Here is a 27,527-nt window from a genome sequence, read left to right as displayed (position 1 = left end):
CTTTTGATTCTCCAGGAATGCAAAGCGTATTGATATTCGTATATGTGCAGCAAGAGACTGAATGCTTTATTCACATTTACTTTGACTATGTTTCATTCCATAAATTGATTATTCTGTATGCTATTTTAATTGCTTCAGTTTGCAGGGCTTACACCCTCCAGCAACATTGTGCTGGCAGAGAATATTATTGATGTTTTCTTGTTGAATTTCAGGTTTTGGGCTCAATGATGGACAGTGGCACACAGTACGATTTCTCGCCAAAGAAAATTTTGCCATTCTTACCATTGATGGTGATGATGCCTCTGCTGTTCGAACAAACAGTCCAATGCAAGTCAAGACTGGAGATCAATATTTTTTTGGAGGTACCATAAAATGCATGCACTTATTTTGTATTCGCTGAAATTCATGGAGCTCATTTATAAACAATTAGTTGAAATTCTTCAGTTGAATGTCATAACATAGTTGATCAGGTTAGCAGGATATAATCCATTTTATTTATGTGGTAATTTTGACCAAAAGAATGGGATGGCCATTAAAAAGAATAGAGTTGCATTTATATAGCACCTTTCATGTCTCAAAGTGCTTCATAGCTAATTAAGTACTTTTGGAGTGTAGTCACTGTTCTAATGTGGGAAACCCAGCAGCCAATTTGTGCTCAGCAAGCTCCCACAAACAGCAATGCGATAATGACCAGATAATCTGTTTTGGTCATGTTGATTGAGGGATAAATGTTGGCCAGGATACCAGGGATAATTCCCCTGCTCTTCTTCGAAATAATGCCATGGGATCTTTTAAGTCCAGCTGAGAGAGCAGACGAAGCCTCAGTTTAATGTTATCCAAAAGACGGCACCTCTGACAGTGCAGCACTCTCTCAGCTCTGCACTGGAGTGTCAGCCTAGATTTATGTGCTCTAGTTCCTGGAGTGGGACTTGAACCCACAACGTTCTGATTCAGAGGCGATGGTGCTACCAACTGAGCAACAGCTGACACAGATTAACAAATGAACAATGTGTAAATTGTTTTAAACTCTCATTAAAGATAGTCTGGTGTATTTAGGTAGCATGATGTGTTGTAAGGTGCTGTACCGTAAGGTTGTAGAATGCCAGAGATGTTTTCCCACCCAGGCTATATGGGTAGAGCTGCAGAACACCAAAGGGCAAAAAATGTTAGTGCGAATTGTGTACAGACCTCCAAACAGTAGTAGTGATGTTGGGGAGGGCATCAAACAGGAAATTAGGGGTGCATGCAATAAAGATGCAGCAGTTATCATGGGTGACTTTAATATGCATATAAATTGGGCTAACCAAACTGGAAGCAATACAGTGGAGGAGGATTTCCTGGAGTGCATAAGGGATGGTTTTCTAGACCAATATGTCGAGGAACCAACTAGGGGGGAGGCCATCTTAGACTGGGTGTTGTGTAATGAGAGAGGATTAATTAGAAATCTTGTTGTGCGAGTCCCCTTGGGGAAGAGTGACCATAATATGGTGGAATTCTAATTAGGATGGAGAATGAAACAGTTAATTCAGAGACCATGGTCCAGAACTTAAAGAAGGGTAACTTTGAAGGTATGAGGCGTGAATTGGCTAGGATAGATTGGCGAATGATACTTAAGGGGTTGACTGTGGATGGGCAATGGCAGACATTTAGAGACCGCATGGATGAACTACAACAGTTGTACATCCCTGTCTGGCGTAAAAATTAAAAAGAGAAGGTGGCTCAACCGTGGCTATCAAGGGAAATCAGGGATAGTATTAAAGCCAAGGAAGTGGCATACAAATTGGCCAGAAATAGCAGCGAACCCGGGGACTGGGAGCAATTTAGAACTCAGCAGAGGAGGACAAAGGGTTTGAATAGGGCAGGGAAAATAGAGTACGAGAGGAAGCTTGCAGGGAACATTAAAACGGACTGCAAAAGCTTCTATAGATATGTAACGAGAAAAAGGTTAGTAAAGACAAATGTAGGTCATTGCAGTAAGAATCAGGGGAAGTCATAACGGGGAACAAAGAAATGGCAGACCAATTGAACGAGTACTTTTGTTCGGTATTCACAAAGGAGGACACAAACAACCTTCCAGATATAAAAGGGGTCAGAGGGTCTAGTCAGAAGGAGGAACTGAGGGAAATCCTTATTAGTTGGGAAATTGTGTTAGAAACATAGAAACATAGAAACATAGAAAATAGGTGCAGGAGTAGGCCATTCGGCCCTTCTAGCCTGCACCGCCATTCAATGAGTTCATGGCTGAACATGAAACTTCAGTACCCCATTCCTGCTTTCTCACCATACCCCTTGATTCCCCTAGTAGTAAGGACTTCATCTAACTCCTTTTTGAATATATTTAGTGAATTGGCCTCAACAACTTTCTGTGGTAGAGAATTCCACAGGTTCACCACTCTCTGGGTGAAGAAATTCCTCCTCATCTCGGTCCTAAATGGCTTCCCCCTTATCCTTAGACTGTGACCCCTGGTTCTGGACTTCCCCAACATTGGGAACATTCTTCCTGCATCTAACCTGTCTAACCCCGTCAGAATTTTAAACGTTTCTATGAGGTCCCCTCTCATTCTTCTGAACTCCAGTGAATACAAGCCCAGTTGATCCAGTCTTTCTTGATAGGTCAGTCCCGCCATCCCGGGAATCAGTCTGGTGAACCTTCGCTGCACTCCCTCAATAGCAAGAATGTCCTTCCTCAGGTTAGGAGACCAAAACTGTACACAATACTCCAGGTGTGGCCTCACCAAGGCCCTGTACAATTGTAGCAACACCTCCCTGCCCTTGTACTCAAATCCCCTCGCTATGAAGGCCAACATGCCATTTGCTTTCTTAACCGCCTGCTGTACCTGCATGCCAACCTTCAATGACTGATGTACCATGACACCCAGGTCTCTTTGCACCTGCCCTTTTCCTAATCTGTCACCATTCAGATAATAGTCTGTCTCTCTGTTTTTACCACCAAAGTGGATAACCTCACATTTATCCACATTATACTTCATCTGCCATGCATTTGCCCACTCACCTAACCTATCCAAGTCGCTCTGCAGCCTCATAGAATCCTCCTTGCAGCTCACACTGCCACCCAACTTAGTGTCATCCACAAATTTGGAGATACTACATTTAATCCCCTCGTCTAAATCATTAATGAACAGTGTAAACAGCTGGGGCCCCAGCACAGAACCTTGCGGTACCCCACTAGTCACTGCCTGCCATTCTGAAAAGTCCCCATTTACTCCTACTCTTTGCTTCCTGTCTGACAACCAGTTCTCAATCCATGTCAGCACACTACCCCCAATCCCATGTGCTTTAACTTTGCACATTAATCTCTTGTGTGGGACCTTGTCGAAAGCCTTCTGAAAGTCCAAATATACCACATCGACTGGTTCTCCCTTGTCCACTCTACTGGAAACATCCTCAAAAAATTCCAGAAGATTTGTCAAGCATGATTTCCCTTTCACAAATCCATGCTGACTTGGACCTATCATATTACCTCTTTCCAAATGCACTGCGATGACATCCTTAATAATTGATTCCATCATTTTACCCACTACCGATGTCAGGCTGACCGGTCTGTAATTCCCTGTTTTCTCTCTCCCTCCTTTTTTAAAAAGTGGGGTTACATTGGGGAAATTGATGGGATTGAAGGCCGATAAATCCCCAGGGCCTGATGGTCTGCATCCCAGAGTACTTAAGGAGGTGGCCTTGGAAATATCGGATGCATTGACAGTCATTTTCCAATATTCCATAGACTCTGGATCAGTTCCTATGGAGTGGAGGGTAACCAATGTAACCCTACTTTTTAAAAAAGGAGGGAGAGAGAAAACAGGGAATTATAGACCGGTCAGCCTGACATCGGTAGTGGGTAAAATGATGGAATCAATTATTAAGGATGTCATAGCAATGCATTTGGAAAGAGGTGACATGATAAGTCCAAGTCAGCATGGATTTGTGAAAGGGAAATCATGCTTGACAAATCTTCTGGAATTTTTTGAGGATGTTTCCAGTAGAGTGGACAAGGGAGAACCAGTTGATGTGGTGTGTTTGGACTTTCAGAAGGCTTTCGACGAGGTCCCACACAAGAGATTAATGTGCAAAGTTAAAGCACATGTGATTGGGGCTAGTGTGCTGACGTGGATTGAGAACTGGTTGGCAGACAGGAAGCAAAGAGTAGGAATAAATGGGTACTTTTCAGAATGGCAGGCAGTGACTAGTGGGGCACCGCAAGGTTCTGTGCTGGGGCCCCAGCTGTTTACATTGTACATTAATGATTTAGACGAGGGGATTAAATGTAGTATCTCCAAATTTGCGGATGACACTAAGTTGGGTGGCAGTGTGAGCTGCGAGGAGGATGCTATGAGGCTGCAGAGCGACTTGGATAGGTTAGGTGAGTGGCAAATGCATGGCAGATGAAGTATAATGTGGATAAATGTGAGGTTATCCGCTTTGGTGGTAAAAACAGAGAGACAGACTATTATCTGAATGGTGACAGATTAGGAAAAAGGGAGGTGCAACGAGACCTGGGTGTCATGGTACATCAGTCATTGAAGGTTGGCATGCAGGTACAGCAGGCAGTTAAGAAAGCAAATGGCATGTTGGTCTTCATAGCGAGGGGATTTGAGTACAGGGGCAGGGAGGTGTTACTACAGTTGTACAGGGCCTTGATGAGGCCACACCTGGAGTATTGTGTACAATTTTGGTCTCCTAACTTGAGGAAGGACATTGTTGCTATTGAGGAAGCACAGCGAAGGTTCACCAGACTGATTCCCGGGATGGTGGGACTGACATTTCAAGAAAGACTGGATCAACTGAGCTTGTATTCACTGGAGTTCAGAAGAATGAGAGGGGATCTCATAGAAACGTTTAAAATTCTGATAGGTTTAGACAGGTTAGATGCAGGAAGAATGTTCCCAATGTTGGGGAAGTCCAGAATCAGGGGTCACAGTCTAAGGGTAAGGGTAAGCCATTTAGGACCGAGATGAGGAGAAACTTCTTCACCCAGAGAGTGGTGAACCTGTGGAATTCTCTACCACAGAAAGTTGTTGAGGCTAATTCACTAAATATATTCAAAAAGGAGTTCGATGTAGTCCTTACTACTCGGGGGATCAAGGGGTATGGCGAGAAAGCAGGAATGGGGTACTGAAGTTGCATGTTCAGCCATGAACTCATTGAATGGCGGTGCTGGCTTGAAGGCCGAATGGCCTACTCCTGCACCTATTTTCTATGTTTCTATGTTTCTATGAATTCAGAGGAAAGCTCATCCATGGTGTCCCTTGGCACCCTCATGATTGGATCAAGATTGACATTGGTGGCATCCTGGGAGCAGGTTAACTACTATTCATATTAAATGTGGTATTGTGTATGTTGCAGATGACCTAACGGCAGAAAGAGATAATATAAAAATAACTTGCAAGAAAAAGGAAGTTTTATACACTTTGGTGGATTTCTATGAAGGAGATATTGCCTGACCATCACATCAGTCACATTAAATAATGCAACCCATCTTGCACAGGCTAGGTTATACTCTCTGCACATGTAAGCCATTCTTCTGTAATTTGTAACACCAATGCAGCATACATCGTACGCGTGTCTGTGTGTGCTGAATTTGAGAGGAAATTATAATTTATGTGATGGATGTAATTTGGTCAGACAAAAGTTCTGCCTGTCTTATCAACATAAGTCAACTAGCCAAAGAGATTGGTATAAAGCATTTTCAATAACAATGTGATCTGGTGTTTGCCTCAGGTATTGGATTCTAGTCAATACAACATTACTGGAAATACCAGACTTAAATTTGGATGTGTTTTGCTGAAGGCACTGCAGCCAAATCAGGGTGGGATTCAGCAGCTTTTTGCAGCAATTTTCATTACAAGAGTAAGTTCAATGTGAAAATTGGGGTGTAATAAAAATCAATGAATATCTAGCTCATGTGGCAATAAAAGTGCAGAATTCCCAAACCTCCAATATTGGTCTTCAAGGCTGAATCTGTTAGGTTCACTTGATGATGAGTCTTGTCAATGAGATAGTTCATTGTTGCAGAGCACTCGGTAAGAAACCAACAGGCCTCATCTTAACCAATGACAAGCCTGCTTCACATTGATCAGTGTCAAAACAGTGCTGAAGAAACAGGAACCTCAACTTGCCATCCTTCAGATTGATGGAGAGTATGTGGACTGAGTGGTTTTGTGGAGTGGGGGAGGGAAAGTGTTGCTAAAATGTCATGGTGATGCTAACATAATTTTCCATTGCATCTTGTATGCACTATATAGTCAACCTTTCTAAGTGACTTTTAAAAATATTAGTAATGTCATGATGCTTCCGTATCCTAATCAGATTGTTCCTGGCAATCACATAGTCCCTTTATTGTCCCAATATTTTATTCTGTTTTTCATACATATACAGACAAATGCTACTTTAGAAATAACATGCCCATACTTTTTCTCTCTTTTTTCACTTGAGTATGTACAGATTTTTTTTTAAGTTTCAGGGCTAGAAATTCACGTACTCACCGCCATTCTGTAGCACCATGAAATGGCAACAAAATGGCGGCCGCCACTCTTTCACCAGTGAGTAGTGGGTCCCGTGGCAGCTGCCATATTGCTCTCCCATTTTGCGCTACCGGCAGCACCCTGTAAAAATAAATCATGGTGTGGTGACGTCAATCAGCATGCAATGTCGACTTAATGTCACCAATGCGAACTTTGACCCTAGCGCTGAATTCAGAGCTGGGTCCTAAGCATGCCAGGTTAAACTGATGTGCAAGCAGGCTGACAATGGCTGACAGTGGTGATGTCTGAACCTCTTAAAGAGACACATACATCATTCAGGTAAGTTTGAATTTAAGGGTTTGGACTTTTGTTTTATTTTATTGACGTGGTGGCTTGTTGTAAAAGAAATAAGTTTGTAGGAAGTGCTGCTGGACGCTTGGAAGGGCTTCGATGGTAAATAAAGGCATTTGAGAAGACAGAACATGCTACAATTACTCAGTAGGTATCGAAACATCCGTGGAGAGAAAAATAGAGTTCAGGTCTCAGATCAACACACTGCCTGACCAACTGAGTATTTTCAGCATTTTATGCTGTCATTTCACATTTACAGCATCTGCTTGCAGAGGGAAGAGGAAGGCACAGAGAGGACGAAGCAGAAGAGGAGGAAGCAGATGGAAGGATGCATCCCAGACAGCCACTTTGTGGCCAGGATTTCCGGGATGAAATCATCTGCCTGAGGTCCCACTGCTGAGCAAGTTGCATTTCTTGGGTGTGTGAAATGAGGGTGGCACAAGGGTGGAATTGCACTGACTGGAAGATGGGAAAGCAAGAGGTGCATGCTAGAAGGAGGACAACATATGAGGATACCTGCATCTTGTATACTTCCAGCCTCACCACTGGCCAAGGGCTCAATCATGCCCCTGTCAAGAATGGCCTGCATCGTCTCCTCCAAGGGGGTGAGGTGAGGCTAGGAATGGGAGAGGTACCTTGTCATTGGTGCAGATTGTTGGTAGATGAGTGATTGGGGGTCATGCATTGAGCAGTGTGTGAGGCTAATGGTGCAATTAGTAGGAGACGGCTTTTGAAGATGAATTCACTGACCTTGACCAGTAGTCTGAGGTCATGAAGCTTCTTTGGGCACTGGAGCCACTTGGTGAGACAATACTGTTGGCAGTGACAGCCTTAGTGATGTACTCACACATTGTTCTTTCTGGAGGGTTCCTGGCCCCTGTGGTTAGAGGGCCGCTCTTGCAGTGTTGATCCCCTGCACACAGCTGGAATGCTGCATATGAAACACTCAGTGACCCTTCGCTGGCTTGCTGAGCCATTTGTGTTAGTGCTGAGGCAGTTTTACCATTTGTTAAGGTTAAGAAAGTCATTCAGTTTTAGCAGCTGAATATTCGTATTTGAAACTTTTAAATATTGAATATTTCTTCAAAGGCAGAAAGAATTGAAAAATGTATTGATTCACTGCTTTTTATTTTGTATTGATTCAGTGTGCATGCCCCTTTAATTCTCAGACCTCTTCATTACAAATAATTGCTTATGAGCTCCACAGCTTCGCTCACAGAGGCTGTGGGAAGTTGTAATGCCAGACCTGAACAGGAACTTCATCTTGGACCCTCCAGCAACACCACCAGGATGGTATTGCATGGTAGGTGAGCGCTGCACCACCTATCTATATGTCCCCCAGACCAATTTCACTCGGTTAGCATTATGGCCATTTCCTGCAGCCGTTAACTGCAGTTGCTGGTGATGACAAATTTTTTCCCCCTAAGATTATTGAACATGTACAAATTATTCTCTTTCACATGAATTGCTTATTCTCCTTACTTCTGTTTTCCTTTCTGTGGGTTTCTATTTGTTTTCTCCATTTTCATTTTTTTTTGTCTCTAATTTTTTGTATCTCTTTTTTTTCCTTGCTCGCTTGTTTTTCTCTCCTTTTATGCTAGCATGGACTATCACCTACAGCTCCTCATTACCTTATTCAAATGTGAGTCTGAATTCATGGGTGTCACCAATCTGTTTGACTGTGGAGGGCATCGCAACTGTGCCCAAAGCAGACACCATGTAACCCCTCCCACATACACACCCACAACCCCCCACACACACAGCCTCCCACACACACTGCACCTTCCCCCCTCCCCACACCGCCCCTCCACACCGCCCCCCCCACAACCCCCCCCACACCCCCCCCGACACACACCCCCCCCGACACACACCCCCCACACACACCCACACAACCCACCCCCCAACACCCACAACCCCACACACACACACACACACGCCACACTCACAAGCCCCACACACCCACACCCACCCCTCCCGCCATATACCCACACCCCCTCCACATACCCACAACTCCCCCCACACACACCCACCCCCCCCACACGCTCCCCCCCACACCCACACCCCCACGCGCAACCCTGCCCCCCCCAATGCACCCCTGCCCCCCCCACGCGCACCTCTGCCTCCCCCACGCGCATCCCTGACCCCCCCCACGCTCAACCCTGCCCCCGCCACACCCACCCACCCACCCCCCACCCACACCCAGCTCTCACTCTCGCTCTCCACACACGCACGCACGCACCCCACCTTCCCGCCACAAGCCCCTAAACATACACCCCACTCACCCATACCACCCCCCCCTGCACGTGCACACACAGACACACCCCTACACGCGCGCGAGCGCACACACACACACACACACACACACACACACACACACACACACACCCCACTCTCCTGCCACACCACACACACGCACGCACACTTCTTTAAGTGGAAGTCTCTTGCTAGCAACCAGCAAGAACCCATGCTTCCCTCTGTTGTTGCTCCTTCCTTCCTCTATGAGAGATCAGCTAGCTCAACATGAAATGAAGGGTACACTGCACCACATAGTGCATGGATATCTCTTTTCTTCTGCTGCTATTTCTCTTTGTTTCTGATTCTCTCACTCTCACTCCCTTTCTATTCTTATTACAGTCTTTTCTGTAATTTGTCACCTGAAGCTTGGCGGTCCAGAATACCCACGAAAGCTGCGTGTACATTTAGTGCAATTAAATGGCTGCTAAGATTCTCAAAGGTTCTTGAAGAAAATGCACAATTTTGTATGATTTCTCAAAGAATAATGGTAGCCATTTTTGTTGGTCCCAAGGGTATTGATTTCAGTAATTTGTTGTGCCTGTCTCAGGAAACCTGTAAAATAGAATATCTGATAATCTGATCATTTGGCCCGGCACCCAAGAGGCACCCTTTAAGGATGGCTGCACTGTCCAGCCACAGGCAGCTTCCTGCCTCGCGAAGCTGTTGGGGGCAGCGACCGGCGGCAGACGTGCTCCCGCGGGCAATTTCCCCCACAGGGTGGAAAAGGGGTCGCTGCCGCCAGCTGCAATTGACCCCAGGCCGGGTGCAATGGGAATGGGTTTCCGCCACGTCGTGGAAACACGGGGCGTGGCGGAAACATAGAAACATAGAAACATAGAAAATAGGTGCAGGAGTAGGCCATTCGGCCCTTCTAGCCTGCACCGCCATTCAATGAGTTCATGGCTGAACATGCAACTACATTACCCCATTCCTGCTTTCTCGCCATACCCCTTGATCCCCCTAGTAGTAAGGACTACATCTAACTCCTTTTTGAATATATTTAGTGAATTGGCTTCAACAACTTTCTGTGGTAGAGAATTCCACAGGTTCACCACTCTCTGGGTGAAGAAGTTTCTCCTCATCTCAGTCCTAAATGGCTTACCCCTTATCCTTAGACTGTGACCCCTGGCTCTGGACTTCCCCAATATTGGGTACATTCTTCCTGCATCTAACCTGTCTGAACCCATCAGAATTTTAAACGTTTCTATGAGGACCCCTCTAATTCTTCTGAACTCCAGTGAATACAAGCCCAGTTGATCCAGTCTTTCTTGAAATGTCAGTCCCACCATCCCGGAAATCAGTCTGGTGAACCTTCGCTGCACTCCCTCAATAGTAACAATGTCCTTCCTCAAGTTAGGAGACCAAAACTGTACACAATATTCCAGGTGTGGCCTCACCAAGGCCCTGTACAACTGTAGCAACACCTCCCTGCCCTTGTACTCAAATCCCCTCGCTATGAAGGCCAACATGCCATTTGCTTTCTTAACCGCCTGCTGTACCTGCATGCCAGCCTTCAATGACTGATGTACCATGACACCCAGGTCTCGTTGCACCTCCCCTTTTCCTAATCTATCACCATTCAGATAATGGTCTGTCTCTCTGTTTTTACCACCAAAGTGGATAACCTCACATTTATCCACATTATACTTCATCTGCCATGCATTTGCCCACTCACCTAACCTATCCAAGTCACTCTGCAGCCTCATAGCATCCTCCTCGCAGCTCACACTGCCACCCAACTTAGTGTCATCCGCAAATTTGGAGATACTACATTTAATCCCCTCGTCTAAATCATTAATGTACAGTGTAAACAGCTGGGGCCCCAGCACAAAACCTTGCGGTACCCCACTAGTCACTGCCTGCCATTCTGAAAAGTACCCATTTACTCCTGCTCTTTGCTTCCTGTCTGACAACCAGTTCTCAATCCATGTCAGCACACTACCCCCAATCCCATGTGCTTTAACTTTGCACATTAATCTCTTGTGTGGGACCTTGTCGAAAGCCTTCTGAAAGTCCAAATATACCACATCAACTGGTTCTCCCTTGTCCACTCTACTGGAAACATCCTCAAAAAATTCCAGAAGATTTGTCAAGCATGATTTCCCTTTCACAAATCCATGCTGACTTGGACCTATCATGTCACCTCTTTCCAAATGCGCTGCTATGACATCCTTGATAATTGATTCCATCATTTTACCAACTACTGAGGTCAGGCTGACCGGTCTATAATTCCCTGTTTTCTCTCTCCCTCCTTTTTTAAAAAGTGGGGTTACATTGGCTACCCTCCACTCGATAGGAACTGATCCAAAGTCAATGGAATGTTGGAAAATGACTGTCAATGCATCCGCTATTTCCAAGGCCACCTCCTTAAGTACTCTGGGATGCAGTCCATCAGACCCTGGGGATTTATCGGCCTTCAATCCCATCAATTTTCCCAACACAATTTCCCGACTAATAAGGATTTCCCTCAGTTCCTCCTGCTTACTAGACCATCTGACCCCTTTTATATCCGGAAGGTTGTTTGTGTCCTCTTTAGTGAATACCGAACCAAAGTACTTGTTCAATTGGTCTGTCATTTCTTTGTTCCCCGTTATGACTTCCCCTGATTCTGACTGCAGGGGATCTACGTTTATCTTTACTAACCTTTTTCTCTTTACATATCTATAGAAACTTTTCAAATCCATCTTAATGTTCCCTGCAAGCTTCTTCTCGTACTCCATTTTCCCTGCCCTAATCAAACCCTTTGTCCTCCTCTGCTGAGTTTTAAATTTCTCCCAGTCCCCGGGTTCGCTGCTACTTCTGGCCAATTTGTATGCCTTGGCTTTATTACTATCCATGATTTCCCTTGATAGCCACGGTTGAACCACCTTCCCTTTTTTATTTTTACGCCAGACAAGAATGTACAACTGTTGTAGTTCATCCATGCAGTCTCTAAATGCCTGCCATTGCCCATCCACAGTCAACCCCTTAAGTATCATTCCCCAATCTATCCTAGCCAATTCACGCCTCATACCTTCAAAGTTACCCTTCTTTAAGTTCTGGACCATGGTCTGTGAATTAACTGTTTCATTCTCCATCCTAATGCAGAATTCCACCATATTATGGTCACTCTTCCGCAAGGGGCCTCGCACAACGAGATTGCTAATTAATCCTCTCTCATTACACAACACCCAGTCTAAGATGGCCTCCCCCCTAGTTGGTTCCTCGACATATTGGTCTCGAAAAGCATCCCTTATGCACTCCAGGAAATCCTCCTCCACCGTATTACTACCACTTTGGTTAGCCCAATCTATGTGCATATTAAAGTCACCCATTATAACTGCTGCACCTTTATTGCATGCACCCCTAATTTCCTGTTTGATGCCCTCCCCAACATCACTACTACTGTTTGGAGGTCTGTACACAACTCCCACTGACGTTTTTTGCCCTTTGGTGTTCTGCAGCTCGACCTATATAGATTCCACATCATCCAAGCTAATGTCCTTCCTAACTATTGCATTAATCTCCTCTTTAACCAGCAATGCTACCCCACCTCCTTTTCCTTTTATTCTATCCTTCCTGAATGTTGAATACCCCTTGTTCCCAGCCCTGATCATCCTGGAGCCACGTCTCTGTAATCCCAATCACATCATATTTGTTAACATCTATTTGCAGTTAATTCGTCCACCTTATTACACATACTCCTTGCATTAAGACACAAAGCCTTCAGGCTTGTTTTTTTAACACCCTTTCTCCTTTTAGAATTTTGCTGTACAGTGACCCTTTTTGTTCTTTGCCTTGGGTTTCTCTGCCCTCCACTTTTCCTCTTCTCCTTTCTGTCTTTTGCTTTTGTCTCCTTTTTGTTTCCCTCTGTCTCCCTGCATTGGTTCCCATCCCCCTGCCATATTAGTTTAACTCCTCCCCAACAGCACTAGCAAACACTCCCCCTCGGACATTGGTTCCGGTCCTGCCCAGGTGCAGACCGTCCGGTTTGTACTGGTCCCACCTCCCCCAGAACCGATTCCAATGCCCCAGGAATTTTAATCCCTCCCGGCTGCACCGCTGCTCAAGCCACGTATTCATCTGTGCTATCCTGCGATTCCTACTCTGACTAGCACATGGCACTGGTAGCAATCCCGAGATTACTACTTTTGAGGTCCTACTTTTTAATTCAGCTCCTAGCTCCTTAAATTCGTTTCGTAGGACTTCATCCCTTTTTTACCTTTGTCGTTGGTACCAATGTGCACCACAATAACTGGCTGTTCTCCCTCCCTTTTTAGAATGTCCTGCACTCACTCCGAGACATCCTTGACCCTTGCACCAGGGAGGCAACATACCATCCTGGAGTCTCGGTTGCGGCCGCAGAAACGCCTATCTATTCCCCTTACAATTGAATCCCCTATCACTATCGCTCTCCCACTCTTTTTCCTGCCCTCCTGTGCAACAGAGCCAGCCACGGTGTCATGAACTTGGCTGCTGCTGCCCTCCCCTGATGAGTCATCCCCCCCAACAGTACTCAAAGCGGTGTATCTGTTTTGCTGGGGAATGACCACAGGGGACCCCTGCACTACCTTCCTTGCACTACTCTTCCTGTTGGTCTTCCATTCCCTAACTGGCTGTGGACCCTTCTCCTGCGGTAAGACCAACTCGCTACACGTGCTACTCACGTCATTCTCAGCATCGTGGATGCTCCAGAGTGAATCCACCCTCTGATCCAATTCCGCAACGCGGACCGTCAGGAGCTGGAGGCGGATACACTTCCTGCAGATGTAGTCGTCAGGGACACCGGAAGTGTCCCTGAGTTCTCACATGGTACAGGAGGAGCATATCACGTGACCGAGCTCCCCTGCCATGACTTAACCCTTAGATACACTTAAATTGGCAACAACAATGTTAAAAGTTACTGACTGATATAAAAAAGAAAGAAAAAGAAAAGCTATTCACCAATCACCAGCCAATCACTTACCCCCTTGGCTGTGACATCACCATTTGATTTCTTTCTACTTCTTTTTTGCTTTCTCTCCCAGCTGGAGCTGTACGAGCCACGCCTCTCTCGCCGCTCCCCGGACTGCCCGACTGCTGAGCCTTTATAGGCCGCTGCCTCTCTCCCTCCCGCCTCTCTCGACACTGCCCGGACTGCCCGACTGCTGAGCCTTTATAGGCCGCTGCCTCTCTCCCTCCCGCCTCTCTCGCCGCTCCCCGGACTGCCCGACTGCTGAGCCTTTATAGGCCACTGCCTCTCACTGACTCCCACCTCTCTCGACGCTCCCGGACTGTCCGACTGCTGGGCCTTTATAGGCCGCTGCCTCTCTCCCTCCCACCTCTCTCGACACTCCCCGGACTGCCAACTGCTGGGCCTTTATAGGCCTCTGCCTCTCGCCGACTCCCACCTCTCTCGACACTCCCATTCGGATTGCACCCATTCCGATTGCACCCAGCCCGGGGTCAAGTGCAGTTGGGTCGGCCCTGCTGCCTGCCCCCAGTCGGAAATGCCTTACTGCCCCATTACCACCTCTTAAAGGCGCTATCAGGCCTTAAAGAAGTGGGCAATTTACACCCTTCCCCCTAAACTCCAACCATTGCTTTAAAAAAACATCAGAGTTACAAAGATCCAATATAACCTTTTTAAATGCAACATCTTTTTAGTTTTATTTACTGTATAGTTTTGATGCCAGGGCTAATCAGTCATTGTTTCCAGCAATTATCCAGCAATCGATATGAGAAGTGTGGATGTTGTGGGGATAGGCTTGGACTCCGCTGTAAAGTCCCGATAAATGAGTGACCTGCTAACGCACACTGTCGAGACTCGGAAATGAATAATAACCAGTTGGTCTTGGTACCAAAGAGCTCTTGTCAAACTGTGCCCAAAGAACCTTCAGGAGAAGAGGAATTGTGGTGAGAGAAAAAAAATTGATTTGTTCTTCACATAGAGTTGAAAGTGAGAGCTTGACATTAATTGAAAGTGAGAGGTTGACATGAAACTCCACTCACTATGGGAGATTGCTTGATGCTTTCAGACCCTATGATATCTTGTTGTTTTCCTGTCAACTGTGGCGCGCAACCTATGATGTTGTCGCCTGAGCCAGAACCTGTTTGATCTGAAGCCTGCAGATATCTGCTGAAAGCAAGAGAGTGATTGCTTCAGTGAATCCAGCCTCCTTTCTCAGACAATTGTTTGTGCACTCTAATGCAAATTCTGCAGTGAAATTTGCTCTTGGTACAATGCGATAGCAATGGCTGCAAAATTATTAAGATGGCATGCAATTAAAATGGAGCAGAAAGCTATAAAAATTAACTGGCATTAATGCTGAAAACCAAAAATAGGATTAAAAGTGTCTTTTTTTTTTAATTGGAAAATGCCACCAGCTTTAAGAATAGAGCCCAAATCACAGGATTTGATACCGAACTTATACATGGTATTGGCTTGTTTCCCTCTGGAGTACGATGTATAGTTCTGGGTTGCCATATTACAGAAATGACCTTTATGGTACTGGAAAAGAGGCAGCAGAAGGATACCCATTTGATACCTGGCATCAGATACCTGAGCGACCAGGAGAGATCAGAGAAGCTGACTTATTTACACAAAGAAGACTGAGGGGGGATTTTATTGAAATATTCAAGCTCCTGGGAAAATTCATTTGTGCAAAACGGTTTACCATGGCTGCAATAACACAACAAGGGACATAGGATGAAGCCTACAAGAGCAGAGGTGAATGAACAGATTAGAGATAAATATTTCACACAGACTGCTACATTTTTGGAATAGCCTGCCCAGTGAGGCTGATAACATCACTAATTTTAAGAGGGAGTTGGATAGGCATTTTGTGAGAGAATTAATTGCAGGATTATAGATAGTGAACTTTGTAATCTTTTGAACACTGGGGCTGTACACATGGAGTGAAATAGTATTTTCCGTACAGTTCTATGGCCTAGAAATAGGCTTCCTTAACACTTCCCGCTATCGCCTCTGGGAACGAAAATGGGGTGCTAACGACCTGGCGTGAATCTTTTCAACTTTCAAAATTTGGGGCGCTCCAGAATTTCTCTCCCTATGTTCCTACTCAGGTCTATCCCACCCTGCCTCAGGATTGTGATCTTCTGCATGTAAGGACTGTAGACTGACTGCTCGTATTGTCTGTCATTTCTCTTGTTTTCTCTCAGGGCTGGCCATGCTTGAATGCAGGAATAGCTCTGCTCTAGCTTATCTCACTCCTCAATGGAAAAAAATCACTTGCAAACTTTGCAGCCAGCAGAGCTGTGAAGACAAAAGGAGAAATCTAGAAAATGTGATTAAGGACACAAAGAAAAAGGGAGCAGAATACATTAACGTTGATTGGTGTTCTCCTGATGTAGGCTGGTGGCACCTCAGTTTTGAAGTTCATGACTGAAAATGTTACGCCTAAGATTTGTCACAGTGTTGACAGCTCTGAGAATATGAGTGTCAACTTGGAAAAGCAAGATATGGCCATTTTATTGAGGACTTTGTTTCGATAGAGAGCACTGGAAGCTTGGGAGTGAGTGCAAATCAGTAATCTAATCATGTGGTTCAGTTGATGTTATAACCTTCAAGAACAAAGCATCATAACTATTATGACAACCTGACATTAGTTTGTAGCCTTCAACTTGCTTCCTACTCTTGTTACTCTTTTATAATATAATGGGGGTTACATTCTGTCTTTGACCAGTTTTTCTGCAGGCAGCAATTATGGGTGTGGTTGTTGATATTTTCAATCCTGGACTTTGAGATGTTATGACGTTCATGCAAAAGATTTAATGTAACCTGCAACTGATTGCCAGGAAAAATTGTGTTTCTTGTACACCATAACATCATCATGCAACTTGGGAAAGTTGGACAGATATGTAGATGATTTACATCTTGTCTTAACTATGCTTTTTGAGAGACTTGTTAAGAGTGAATTCAGTGCTTCTCTCTTACTGGCTGGGTCGGGGCAGCGAAAGATATAGAAGAAGGGACGCAGTTTACTAACGATGTCCTGGCACACTTGAATGGCCAGGTTTACTGTCGTAATTGTAGAGTTGTAGGCACAGATGAATACTGGCAGGTAAGGTATCCTGCTTTGTTGAGTCTCTTCAGTTGATTGTGCTGACTCCAGAAAGCCATATGAAATCAAGGTTCCAGTTTCCAACAGAGGCACATGTCTTTGATGGAAAGGATTAGAAGCATTTCAAATGCAGAAATTCTAATGGATATTAGGTTTCATCAGTTTCCATAAATTTTGTGAATACAAACTTTTATGAATGCGACGTTTGAGCCGATCAGATGTGCGTGTGACATTAACCTTGCATTAGACACACAACTTTTTTTGTGTATGGATAGTAGTTGTATAGTGAAGTTCATTCCAACTCCATACCAATTTAATGAGGAATAAAAATTCTTTAGGTCTCTGTTGTACAATATAATACCTGAGTCGAAAAAGATCAAGCAAGTCAATGGATGCTCTGAGGGCTCTGATGAGCAGAACCTTAATTTAGCCATCCGGAGATGTACAAGAATAGCCAGGAGGTGGGGCTGACAAACTCCTTGATTTTTTTTGTTCCCTCTGGATGGCTAATAGCTCATTGCGTGGAAAATTATGGATATGAATCCACATTGCACTGTTTTGCACATCAAAGCATTGACATGTACCACAACCTCTTCACTGGTTAAAATATTCACTTTTACAATCTTTTGTATAGTATAAAAATGAAGATAATAGTGGGGCTTTTTTTCTTGTATCTTTTTGAATATTAGAAATGACATTTCATTACAATAGCATGCTCTTGCATGATTTTTAGGTAGTAGTGCAGATAAAAATAGAACACTCCAGAATCTATGAGGTGCAAAGGCTGAACTGTATTGATGTGCAATTTGTCTTCCTAATACATTTTGTCTTTGCAACTTGTCACACATATATTTGTGTTTTCCCCCCCTGGTTTTCACAGCATGCTGCACCTGAGAGAAATAATGGATTTGACAGTGACTGCTTCAATATATTGGGATTGTATTTATACAGAACTCCCCATAAAACAACAATACATTTTGTGTGTCATAACTGCAACATGTGGGAGTTTGTGGAGACCAGTGAAATCCTGAGCAACCATATCTGAAGTAAATTTCTGTAACTCGAGGAACTTTGGGTCATAGTTGTTGAGCTGGAATCTGAGCTGCAGATATTGTGCTGCATTAGGGACGGGGAGAGTTACCTGGACACTTTTTTCCAGGACGTAGTCACACCCCTTAGTCAAGTAGTTCTTTAGAGTTCACCAATGGTCAGGGACGGGAGGGTGTGACTGCGAGTCAGGATGTAGTGATGGAGGAGCCTCAGCCTTTGAACTTGTCCAACAGGTACAAGGTCTTTGCTGCCTGCATGGATGAGAACAAGGATTGCAGGGAGGGAACAAGGATTGCAGGGAGGATGGGCAAACTACCATGGCACTGTGGTATAGGGGGCCATTCAAGTGGGGGAGGGGGGTGGTTGGTGGAGTAAAAAGGAATATGGTAGTTGTAGGGGACTGTATAGTCAGGGGAACAGATACTGTTCTGGTTTAAGTATATCTTCTTGTGGCTGAAGAAGAACTCGGAGTGGGAGGGCAAGGATCTAGTTGTCATGGTCCATGTCGAATAAGAATGAAGTTCTGCTGAGAGAGTTTGGGGAGCTAGGTTTTAAATTAATACGCAGAACCTCAAAGTTAACAATCTGTGGATTACTACCTGAGGCACACGCAAATTGGCGTAGGGACAAGCAGATCAGAGAATTAAATGCATGGCTCAAAAAGTGGTGTGGGAGGAAGGGGTTTTGCTTCACGGGGCACTGGTACCAGTACTGGGGAAAGAGGGAAGGGAACTATTCTGTTGGGACGGGCTCTACTTAAACTGTACTGGGACCAATGTCCTGGAGAGTCGAATAACTAGGTCTGTAGGTAGGACTTTAAACTAAAAGCGGGGGCTGGGGCAGGTGAAGGGAAATTTAGAAATTTAACGAGAAAAGTCAAGGCAATTGAGCATTGTAGTGAATTAGGTAAAGCTAAGCAAAGTGTGACAGGAACGGACGGAGAGTTTAACGATGATGCATCAGCAAATAAGGTTAAAGCAGGGAATAAAGGGTAAAAAGTTAAAATTAAAGGCTCTTTATCTTAATGCACGAAGCATTCATAACAAGATAAAGAAGAATTAGTGGCACAAATAGAGATAAATGAGTTTGCTCGAATAACCATTACGTGGTTGCAAGGTGATCATGGTTGGGAACGAAATATTCCAGGGTACTTGACGTTTCTAAAAGACAGGTAGACTGGAAAAGGAGAGGCTCTGATAATGAAGGATGACATAAGGATAGTAGTGAGGGAGGTTTTCGGCTTGAAAGATCAGGAAGTAGAATCCGTATGGGGGAGATAAGAAATAACAAGGGGCAGAAACAATGGTCTGAGCAGGTAGGCCCCCTAACAGTAGCTATACCATTGGACAGAGTATTAATCAAGAAATAATAGGAGCTTGTAACAAAATTAATGTAATAATCATGGGGGATTTTAATCTTCATATAGAATGGGCAAATCAAATTGGCGAAGATAGTTTGGAGGACAAGTTCATGGAATGCATTTGAGAAAGTTTCCTAAAACAATACGTTTTGGAACCAACCAGGGAACAGGCTATTTTAGACCTTGTATTCTGTAATGAGACAGGGTTAATTAGCAATCTCATAGTGAAGGATCCTCTGGGGAAAAGTGATCATAATATGATAGAATTTCACATTGAGTTTGAAAATTACGTTCTGAACTCCGAAACTAAAACTTAAATAAAGCCAATTACATAAGCATGAGGGGTGAGTTGGCAAAGGTAGATTGGAAATTGAATTAAAAGCTTTGACGGTAGATAAGCGGTGGCAAACATTTGAAGAAGTGTTACAAAATTCTCAATTAATATACATTCCATGAAGAAATAAAAAATACACAGGAAAAGTGTCCATGGCTAACTAAAGAAGTTAATGATAGTAGTAGATTAAAAGAAGAGGATCATAATGTAATGACAAATAGTAGTAAGTTTGAGGCTTGGGAGAGCTTTAGAAACCAGCAAAGGATGACCAAAAATTGATTAATAAAGGAGAGAATAGAATATGAGAGTAAACTAGCAAGAAATGTAAAAACAGATTTTAAGAGCTTTACAGGTATGTAAAAAGGAAGAGAGTAGCAAAAGTTAATGTTGGTCCCTTAGAGGCCGAGATATGATAAATTATATTAGGGAATAAGGAAATGGCAGAGTCGTTTTACCAATATTTTGTATCTGTCTTCACACGAGAAGACACAAAAAGCATACCAAAAATAGTGGGGAACCAAAGGTTGAATCGATAGTGAGGAACTTCAAATAGTTAATATCAGTAGAGAAAAAGTACTTAAAAAAATGTATGAGACTAAAAGTCAACAAATTGCCTGGATTTGATGGCCTACATCCTAGGGTTCTGAAAGAGGTGGCTATAGATAGTGAATACATTGGTTGTGATCTTCAAAAATGTCCTAAATTCTGGAATGATCCCAATCAATAGGAAGGTAACAAATGTATCCCTGCTATTCAAGAAAGGAGGGAGAGAGAAAACCTCAGACAAGTTAGCCTGACATCAGTCGCTGAAAAATGCTGCAATCCATTATTAAGGAAGTGGTAACAGGGCACTTAGAAAATCATAATATGATCAGACAGAGTCAGCATGGTTTCATGAAAGGGAAATTGTGTTTGACAAATTTATTAGAGGTTTTTGAGGATGCAACCAGCAGAGTAGATAAAGGGGATGTATATATTAGGATTTCCAAAAGGCATTGAATAAGGCGCCACATAAAAGGTTGTTATGCAAGATAAGGGCTCATGGGGCTGGAGTTAATATATTAGCATGGATAGAGGATTGGTTAACAGATAGAAAACAGAGAATAGGGATAAACAGGTCATTTTCAGGTTGGCAGACTGTTACTTGTGAGGTGTCGTAAGGGTCAGTGCTTGGACCTCAGCTATTTACAATATTCTACAGGCATATAAAAAGGAAGAGAGTAGCTCAAGTAAACGTTGGTACCTTAGAGGATGAGACTATGGAATAAATAATGGGGAACAGAGAAATGGTGGAGACTCTGAACAAATATTTTGTATCGGTCTTCACGGTAGAAAACACTAAAAACATCTCAATAATAGATAATCAAGGGACTATAGGGAGGGAGGAACTTAAAACAATCACTTTCACTAAAGAAAAAGTACTCGGTAAAATAATGGGACTAAAGGTGGACAAGTCCCCTGGACTTGATGGCCTGCATCCTAGGGTCTTAAAAGAAGTGGCTACAGAGATAGTGGATGCATTGGTTGTAATCTACCAAAATTTCCTGGATTCTCGAGAGGTTCCAGCGGTTTGGAAAACCGCAAATGTAATGCCCCTATTTTAAAAAGATGGCAGACAGAAAGCAGGAAACTATAGACCGGTTAGCCTAGCATTTGTTATTGGTAAAATGCTGGAATCCATTATTAAGGAAGCAGTAGCAGGACATTTGGAAAAGCATAATATAGTCAAGCAGAGTCAGCATGGTTTAATGAAAGGGAAATCATGTTTGACAAATTTTCTGGAGTTATTTGAGGATATAACAAGCAGGATGGATAAGGGGGAACCAGTGGATGTGGTGTATTTGGATTTCCAAAAGGCATTCGATAAGGTGCCACATAAAAGGTTTTTTGCACAAGATAAGAGCTCAACGGGTTCGCGGTAATATATTAGCATGGATAGAGGATTGGCTAACTAATAGAAAACAAAGAGTGGGGATAAATGGGTCATTTTCCGGTTGGCAAACAGCAACTAGTGGGTGCCACAGATGCTGGGGCCTCAACTACTTATAATCTATATTAATGACTTGGATGAAGGGACCGAGTGTAATGTAGCCAAGTTTGCTGATGACACAAAGATGGGTGGGAAAGCAAGTTGTGAGGAGGACACACAGAATCTACAAAGGGATGTAGACAGGCTAAGTGAGTGGGCAAACATTTGGCAGATGGAGTACAATGTGGGAAAGTGTGAGATTTTCCATTTTGGCAGGAAAAATAAAAAAGCTAGTTATTATTTAAATCGAGAGAAACTACAAAATGCTGCAGTTCAGAGGGACTTAGGGGTCCTTGTGCATGAAACACAAAAGGTTTGTATGCAAGTACAGCAAGTAATCAAGAAGGCAAATGGAATGTTAACCTTTATTGCAAGGGGGATGGAGTATAAAAGTAAGTAAGTCCTGCTACAACTGTACAAGGTATTGGTGAGACCACACCTAGAGTACTGCGTACAGTTTTGGTCTCCTTATTTAAGGAAGGATATACTTGCATTGGAGACAGTTCAGAGCAGGTTCACTAGGTTGATTCCGGAGATGAGGCAGTTGACTTATGAAGAACTGACGAGTAGGTTGGGCCTATACTCATTGGAGTTTAGAAGAATGAGAGGTGACCTTATTGAAACAGATAAGATACTGAGGGGGCTTGACAAGGTAGATGCAGAGAGGATGTTTCCACTCGTGGGGGGAGTCCAAAACTAGGGGGCATAGTTTAAGGATAAGGAGTCACCCATTTAAAACTGAGCTTGAGGAGAAATTCTCTGCTCCAGAGAGCTGTGGAAGCTCGGTCATTAAATATGTTTAAGGTGGGGGTAGACGGATTTCTGATCAACGAGGGTATGTAGGGTTATGGGGAGCAGACAGGGAAGTGGAGCTGAGCCCAAGATCAGATCAGCCATGATCTTATTAAATGGCACAGCAAGCTCAAGGGGCCTAATGGCCTACTCCTGCTTGTAATTCTTATGTTCTTATATTAATGATTTACTGATGAATATAAAGCTAGGTGGGGTGGTAAACTGTGAGGTGGGCACAAAGAGCCTGCAAAAGGATGTAGACAGGTTAAGTGAGTGGGCAATAAGGTGGCAGATGGAGTATTACATAGAATATACAGCACAGAAACAGGCCATTCAGCCCAACCAGTCCATGTGGGCATTTATGCTCCACTCGAGCCTCCACCCATCTTTCCTCATCTAACTCTGTACTGTTTCTGTCAGCGTGTAGTGTACAGCGAGCAATATCTCTGATTCTCCAGTTAGCTTCAACACTACACCAAGAAATATGGCTAAAGGTCAGAGCTTCAGAATCCAATCCTTTAATAAATGCAGTGTAAAACTGTTGGCAAAGAATAAAGACAGATCGAGAATTCTTGTAATACAACAGTAACAATCAAATAAAAACAAGAAAGAGAAGTTACTTATCTCTTACTGTATATCAAAATAAAATACAATAATTCCAGAATGATTCGATAAGGAGAAATTACTTATATAACTGTATTGCTAGGAAGGCTCACAAATACAGAAGATCAGATTCTGATTAACAAAAGTTAAAAATAGTTCTAGCTAAAATGGAGGCAGGTCCATGCTTCCTCTCTCTCTCTCTCTCTCCCTGTCTTTCTCAAATGGGAATTGCCACCTAGTGGCAGAAAAATGGTAAGACGGCATACGGTGGCCACAAGCTGTCAAAGAGCTCCAACCATAACAAACTCTATTAGCATAATACTCTATTCCCTTCTCCCTCTTATGCTTATCTAGCCTCCCCTTGAATGCATCGATACTATTTGCTTCAACCATTCCCTGTGGTAGCGAGTTCTACATTCTCACCACTCTCTGGGTAAAGACTTTTCTTCTAAATTCACTATTGGATTTCTTGGTGACCATCTTATATTGATGGCCTCTAGTTATGCTCTTCCGCACAAGTGGAAACACTCTCTGTGTCTACTCTAACAAAAAGCTTTCATAATTTTAAAGACCTCTACTAGGTCACCCCTTAGCCTTCTCTTTTCAAGAGAAAAGAAACCCAGCCTGTTCATCCTTTCCTGATGGGTATAACTTTGCATTGCTTTTTATATGGCCTTATTAATCTGCATTGCTACTTTTAGTGATTTGTGTATTTATACTCCAAGATCCCTTTGCTCCTTTATTCCATTTAGATTCTTATTTTCCAATATGTAACCTCCTTATTTTTCTCACCAAAATGTAATACCTCACACTTATCTGTGTTGTTGAAATTAATTTGCCAATTGTATGCCCATTGTAATTTTATACCTGTCGTCTTGTAATTTGTTGCAGTCCTCCCCAGTATTGACTATCTCCCCCAATTTGGTGTTATCCGCAAATTTAGTAACTGTGTTTTTGATTCCAAAGCCTTAATCGTTTATATAAATTGTGAATGACAGTGGTCCCAGCACTGATCCTTGTGGAACCCCACTTTCCATCTTCTACCACTCTGAATTGCTACCCTTTACCCCTACTCTCTCTTTTCACTCTTAAGGCTAGCTAGCCATCCATTCTGCTACTTGCCCCTGACTCTGCATTCTCTGACCTTATTCATTAGTCTGTTATGTGGTACCTTATCAAATGCCTTTTGGAAATCCTAGATAAATTACATTTGCTGTATTATCCTTGTCTAACTTATCTGTTACTGCTTCAAAGAATTTAATGAGATTGAAAAAGCAATACTTTATTGTTTGAAATCTATGCTGACTACTCCCATGCTGACTACTCATTATTATATTTTTGGTTTCGAATTTAAAAAAAAATATTTTCTTCTTTCGTAGGGATTCCATTAACTTTCCTACCACCTCACTGGTCTATAGTTTTCTGGACATGTTCTATACCTTTAGCTATGTGCCAGTCCTTTGGCACTGCGCCCTTTCATAATTAATTATTAAATATATGTAATAACGCCTTTGCTATCTCTTCCCTAGATTCTTTTTAAATATGTGGATGCAATCTGTCTGGACAAGGTGTTTTATCCTCTTTAAGCCATTAAATCAGGTGCAATTTCATGTCACCTGGTTGGAGAATTACCGCTTTGAATAGATTTGAATGAAGTTAATACAAGCAATAAGCCTATGGTTCGATAAAGTTAAATACATGATCAGGAATTTCCTTGGAGCTGATCCCGCTCTGCAGCCATATCTTCATCAGAAGTGCGGCGGAAACCAGGTTTACACATGTAAATGAGCAGCTCCAAGGAAATTGCCAGTCCAGGACACAAGCATATATCTGAGTATAATTCAGTCCAACCATTAGTTTTTCATGCTGACAGTTCGTGTTTTTGGAGCCCCAGTCAGTATAGCTGCGTTTTCCGACAAGTATTGGTGGAGACTAGGCTTCTGTTCCCTTAGCCTCACTCCCACTGAATCCAACTCTTCTCAATGCTGTCCATAGCACTAATGGTTGGGGTTGTACCCTCTCTTTACTGTAGATAGAAACTCTCACAAGAACAGGTGTTCCATTCTTATCTATCCAATTGAAGCTAGAGAATCTTCTGCAATGGCTTCTCTTCCTGCTCCAGTACCTCTGGTGTCCTCCAAGGATCTATCCTTGTCTCCTTCCTATTTCTCATCTACATGCCGCCCCTTGGCAAAGATTCCACATGTACGTTGACAACACCCAGCTCTGCCTCACCACCACCTCTTTCAACCCCTCCATTTTCTCTGATTTGTCACACTACTTCTCCGACATCCAGTATTGGTTAAGCAGAAACTTCCCCCAATTTAATATTGGGAAGACTGAAGCCATTGACTTTGGACCCTGACACAAACTCCATTCCCTAGCCATCAATTCCATCCCCCTCTCCGGTCACAATCTGAGGCTGGACCAGACTGTTCGCAACATCTACGTCCAATTTGATCCGGAGCAGAGATTCTGACCCCATATTCTCTCCATCACCAAGACTGCCTACTCCAACTTCTGTAATATCACCCGTTTCCACCACTGTCTCAGCTGATGAAACCCTTAATGTTTTTGTTACCTCCAGTCTCAACTATTCTAATGTCTCCTGTCCAGCCTCCCATCTACCACTCTCCATAAACTTGAGCTCATTCAATATTCTGCTGTTCATAGCTAGCTCGCATCAAGTCCCAGTCAGTCTTCACCTCTGTGCTTGCTGACCTACATTGGCTCCCAGTCCAGCATGCCTCGATTTTAAATTGTTCATCCTTGTGTTTAAATCCTTCCGTGGCTTCACCCCTCCCTATCACTGTAACCTCGTCCAGCCCTGCAACCGTCTGAGATCTCTGCACGCCTCCAATTCTGGCCTCTTGCACATGCCCAATTTTCATTGCTCCACCAAGTTATTGTTGTTGTTCCTGCCTACATTTTACAGAGACAAAAATTATTTTCATTCATGCTGGGGGGTGGTGCTAAGAGAAAGGGACCCAGTCCAGTGAAAGAACAGAAAGGAGCTGGGTCGGGGTGGGCGAGGGGTGGAGGAGGAGGAGGAGGAGGAGGAGGAGAGGTTTGAAATCGATGGCAATGATGGGGCCAAATGAATGGCAATGGGAGGTGAAATGGATGGTAATAAGGGAAGGGAAATGGAATTCAATCTTGGGAAGGGAAAATGAATGATATAGAAGGAGCGAAGAAAGGGGTCATAAACTGGAGACTGAGAGAATGGTGAGTGACAGTCAGTGGAGGGGAGAAGAGTATGAGCTTATCTGGGTTGCAAGGGAAGAAGAGAGTTCAGCTGATTTGAGCAAAGGTCAGGGAAAAGATTACCATTGGGAACTGGGAAGAGTGGTAGAGAAGAGATTAGACCAAAAATTGAACTATCTTCCAACCTTGCTTCTGGGTTCATTCTGGTGGGATTAGTGTGGAGTCATTCTCAAAACCTCTCACCCATTGTCCAACTCAGTGGGATTGCTCATGCTTGGCTCTGCACTTATCCATCAGATTGTAGCCCGAGCATTACCAATAGATTTTTTCCCACTCCGATATCATCACCTTGGAAGTCCCTCAAGGATGTGTTTTTGGCCTCCTTCTCTTCCTCATATACATGCTACCCTTTGGAGGCATCATCTTCCATATAATATAAGAACATAAGAAATAGGAGCATGAGTCGGCCATACGACCCCTCGTGCCTGCTCCGCCATTTGATACGATCATGGCTGATCCGTTCATGGACTTGGGTCCACATCTCTGCCCGCTCTCCATAACCCCTTATTCCCTTATCTTTTCAGAAACTGTCTATTTCTGTCTTAAATTTATTTAATGTCCCGTTTCAATAGCTCTCTGAGGCAACGAATTCCACAGATCCACAACCCTCAGAGAAGAAATTTCTCCTCATCTCAGTTTTAAATGGGCGGCCCCTTATTCTAAGAGTATGCCCTCTAGTTCTAGTCTCCCCTATCAGTGGAAACATCCTCTCTGCATCTACCTTGTCCAGCCCCCTCATAACCTTATATGTTTCGATAAGATCACCTCTCATTTTTCTGAATTCCAATGAGTAGAGGCCCAACCTACTTAGCCTTTCCTCATAAGTCAACCTCCTCATCCCCGAAATCAACCTAGTGAACCTTCTCTGAACTGCCTTCAAAGCAAGTATATCCTTTCGTAAATATGGAAACCAAAACTGCACGCAGTATTC

The 27,527-nt window shown here is 43.6% G+C and overlaps 1 protein-coding gene across 6 annotated transcripts in view; it reads left to right on the top strand.

Moving 5' to 3' along the window:
• Nucleotides 1-27,527, top strand: part of LOC139264555 (contactin-associated protein-like 2) — a 2,534,539-nt gene that overhangs the window by 1,118,189 nt on the left and 1,388,823 nt on the right. For all 6 annotated transcript variants that reach the window (XM_070881196.1, XM_070881199.1, XM_070881197.1 and 3 more), the window contains one exon: nt 213-362. In XM_070881196.1, coding sequence (XP_070737297.1) covers nt 213-362 — 150 coding nt within the window. The remainder of the gene's footprint in view (nt 1-212; nt 363-27,527) is intronic.

Source organism: Pristiophorus japonicus, chromosome 5 (genome assembly GCF_044704955.1).
Source record: "Pristiophorus japonicus isolate sPriJap1 chromosome 5, sPriJap1.hap1, whole genome shotgun sequence".
NCBI classification, from domain to species: domain Eukaryota; kingdom Metazoa; phylum Chordata; class Chondrichthyes; family Pristiophoridae; genus Pristiophorus; species Pristiophorus japonicus.
This window is presented reverse-complemented; position numbering and strand designations above follow the sequence as displayed.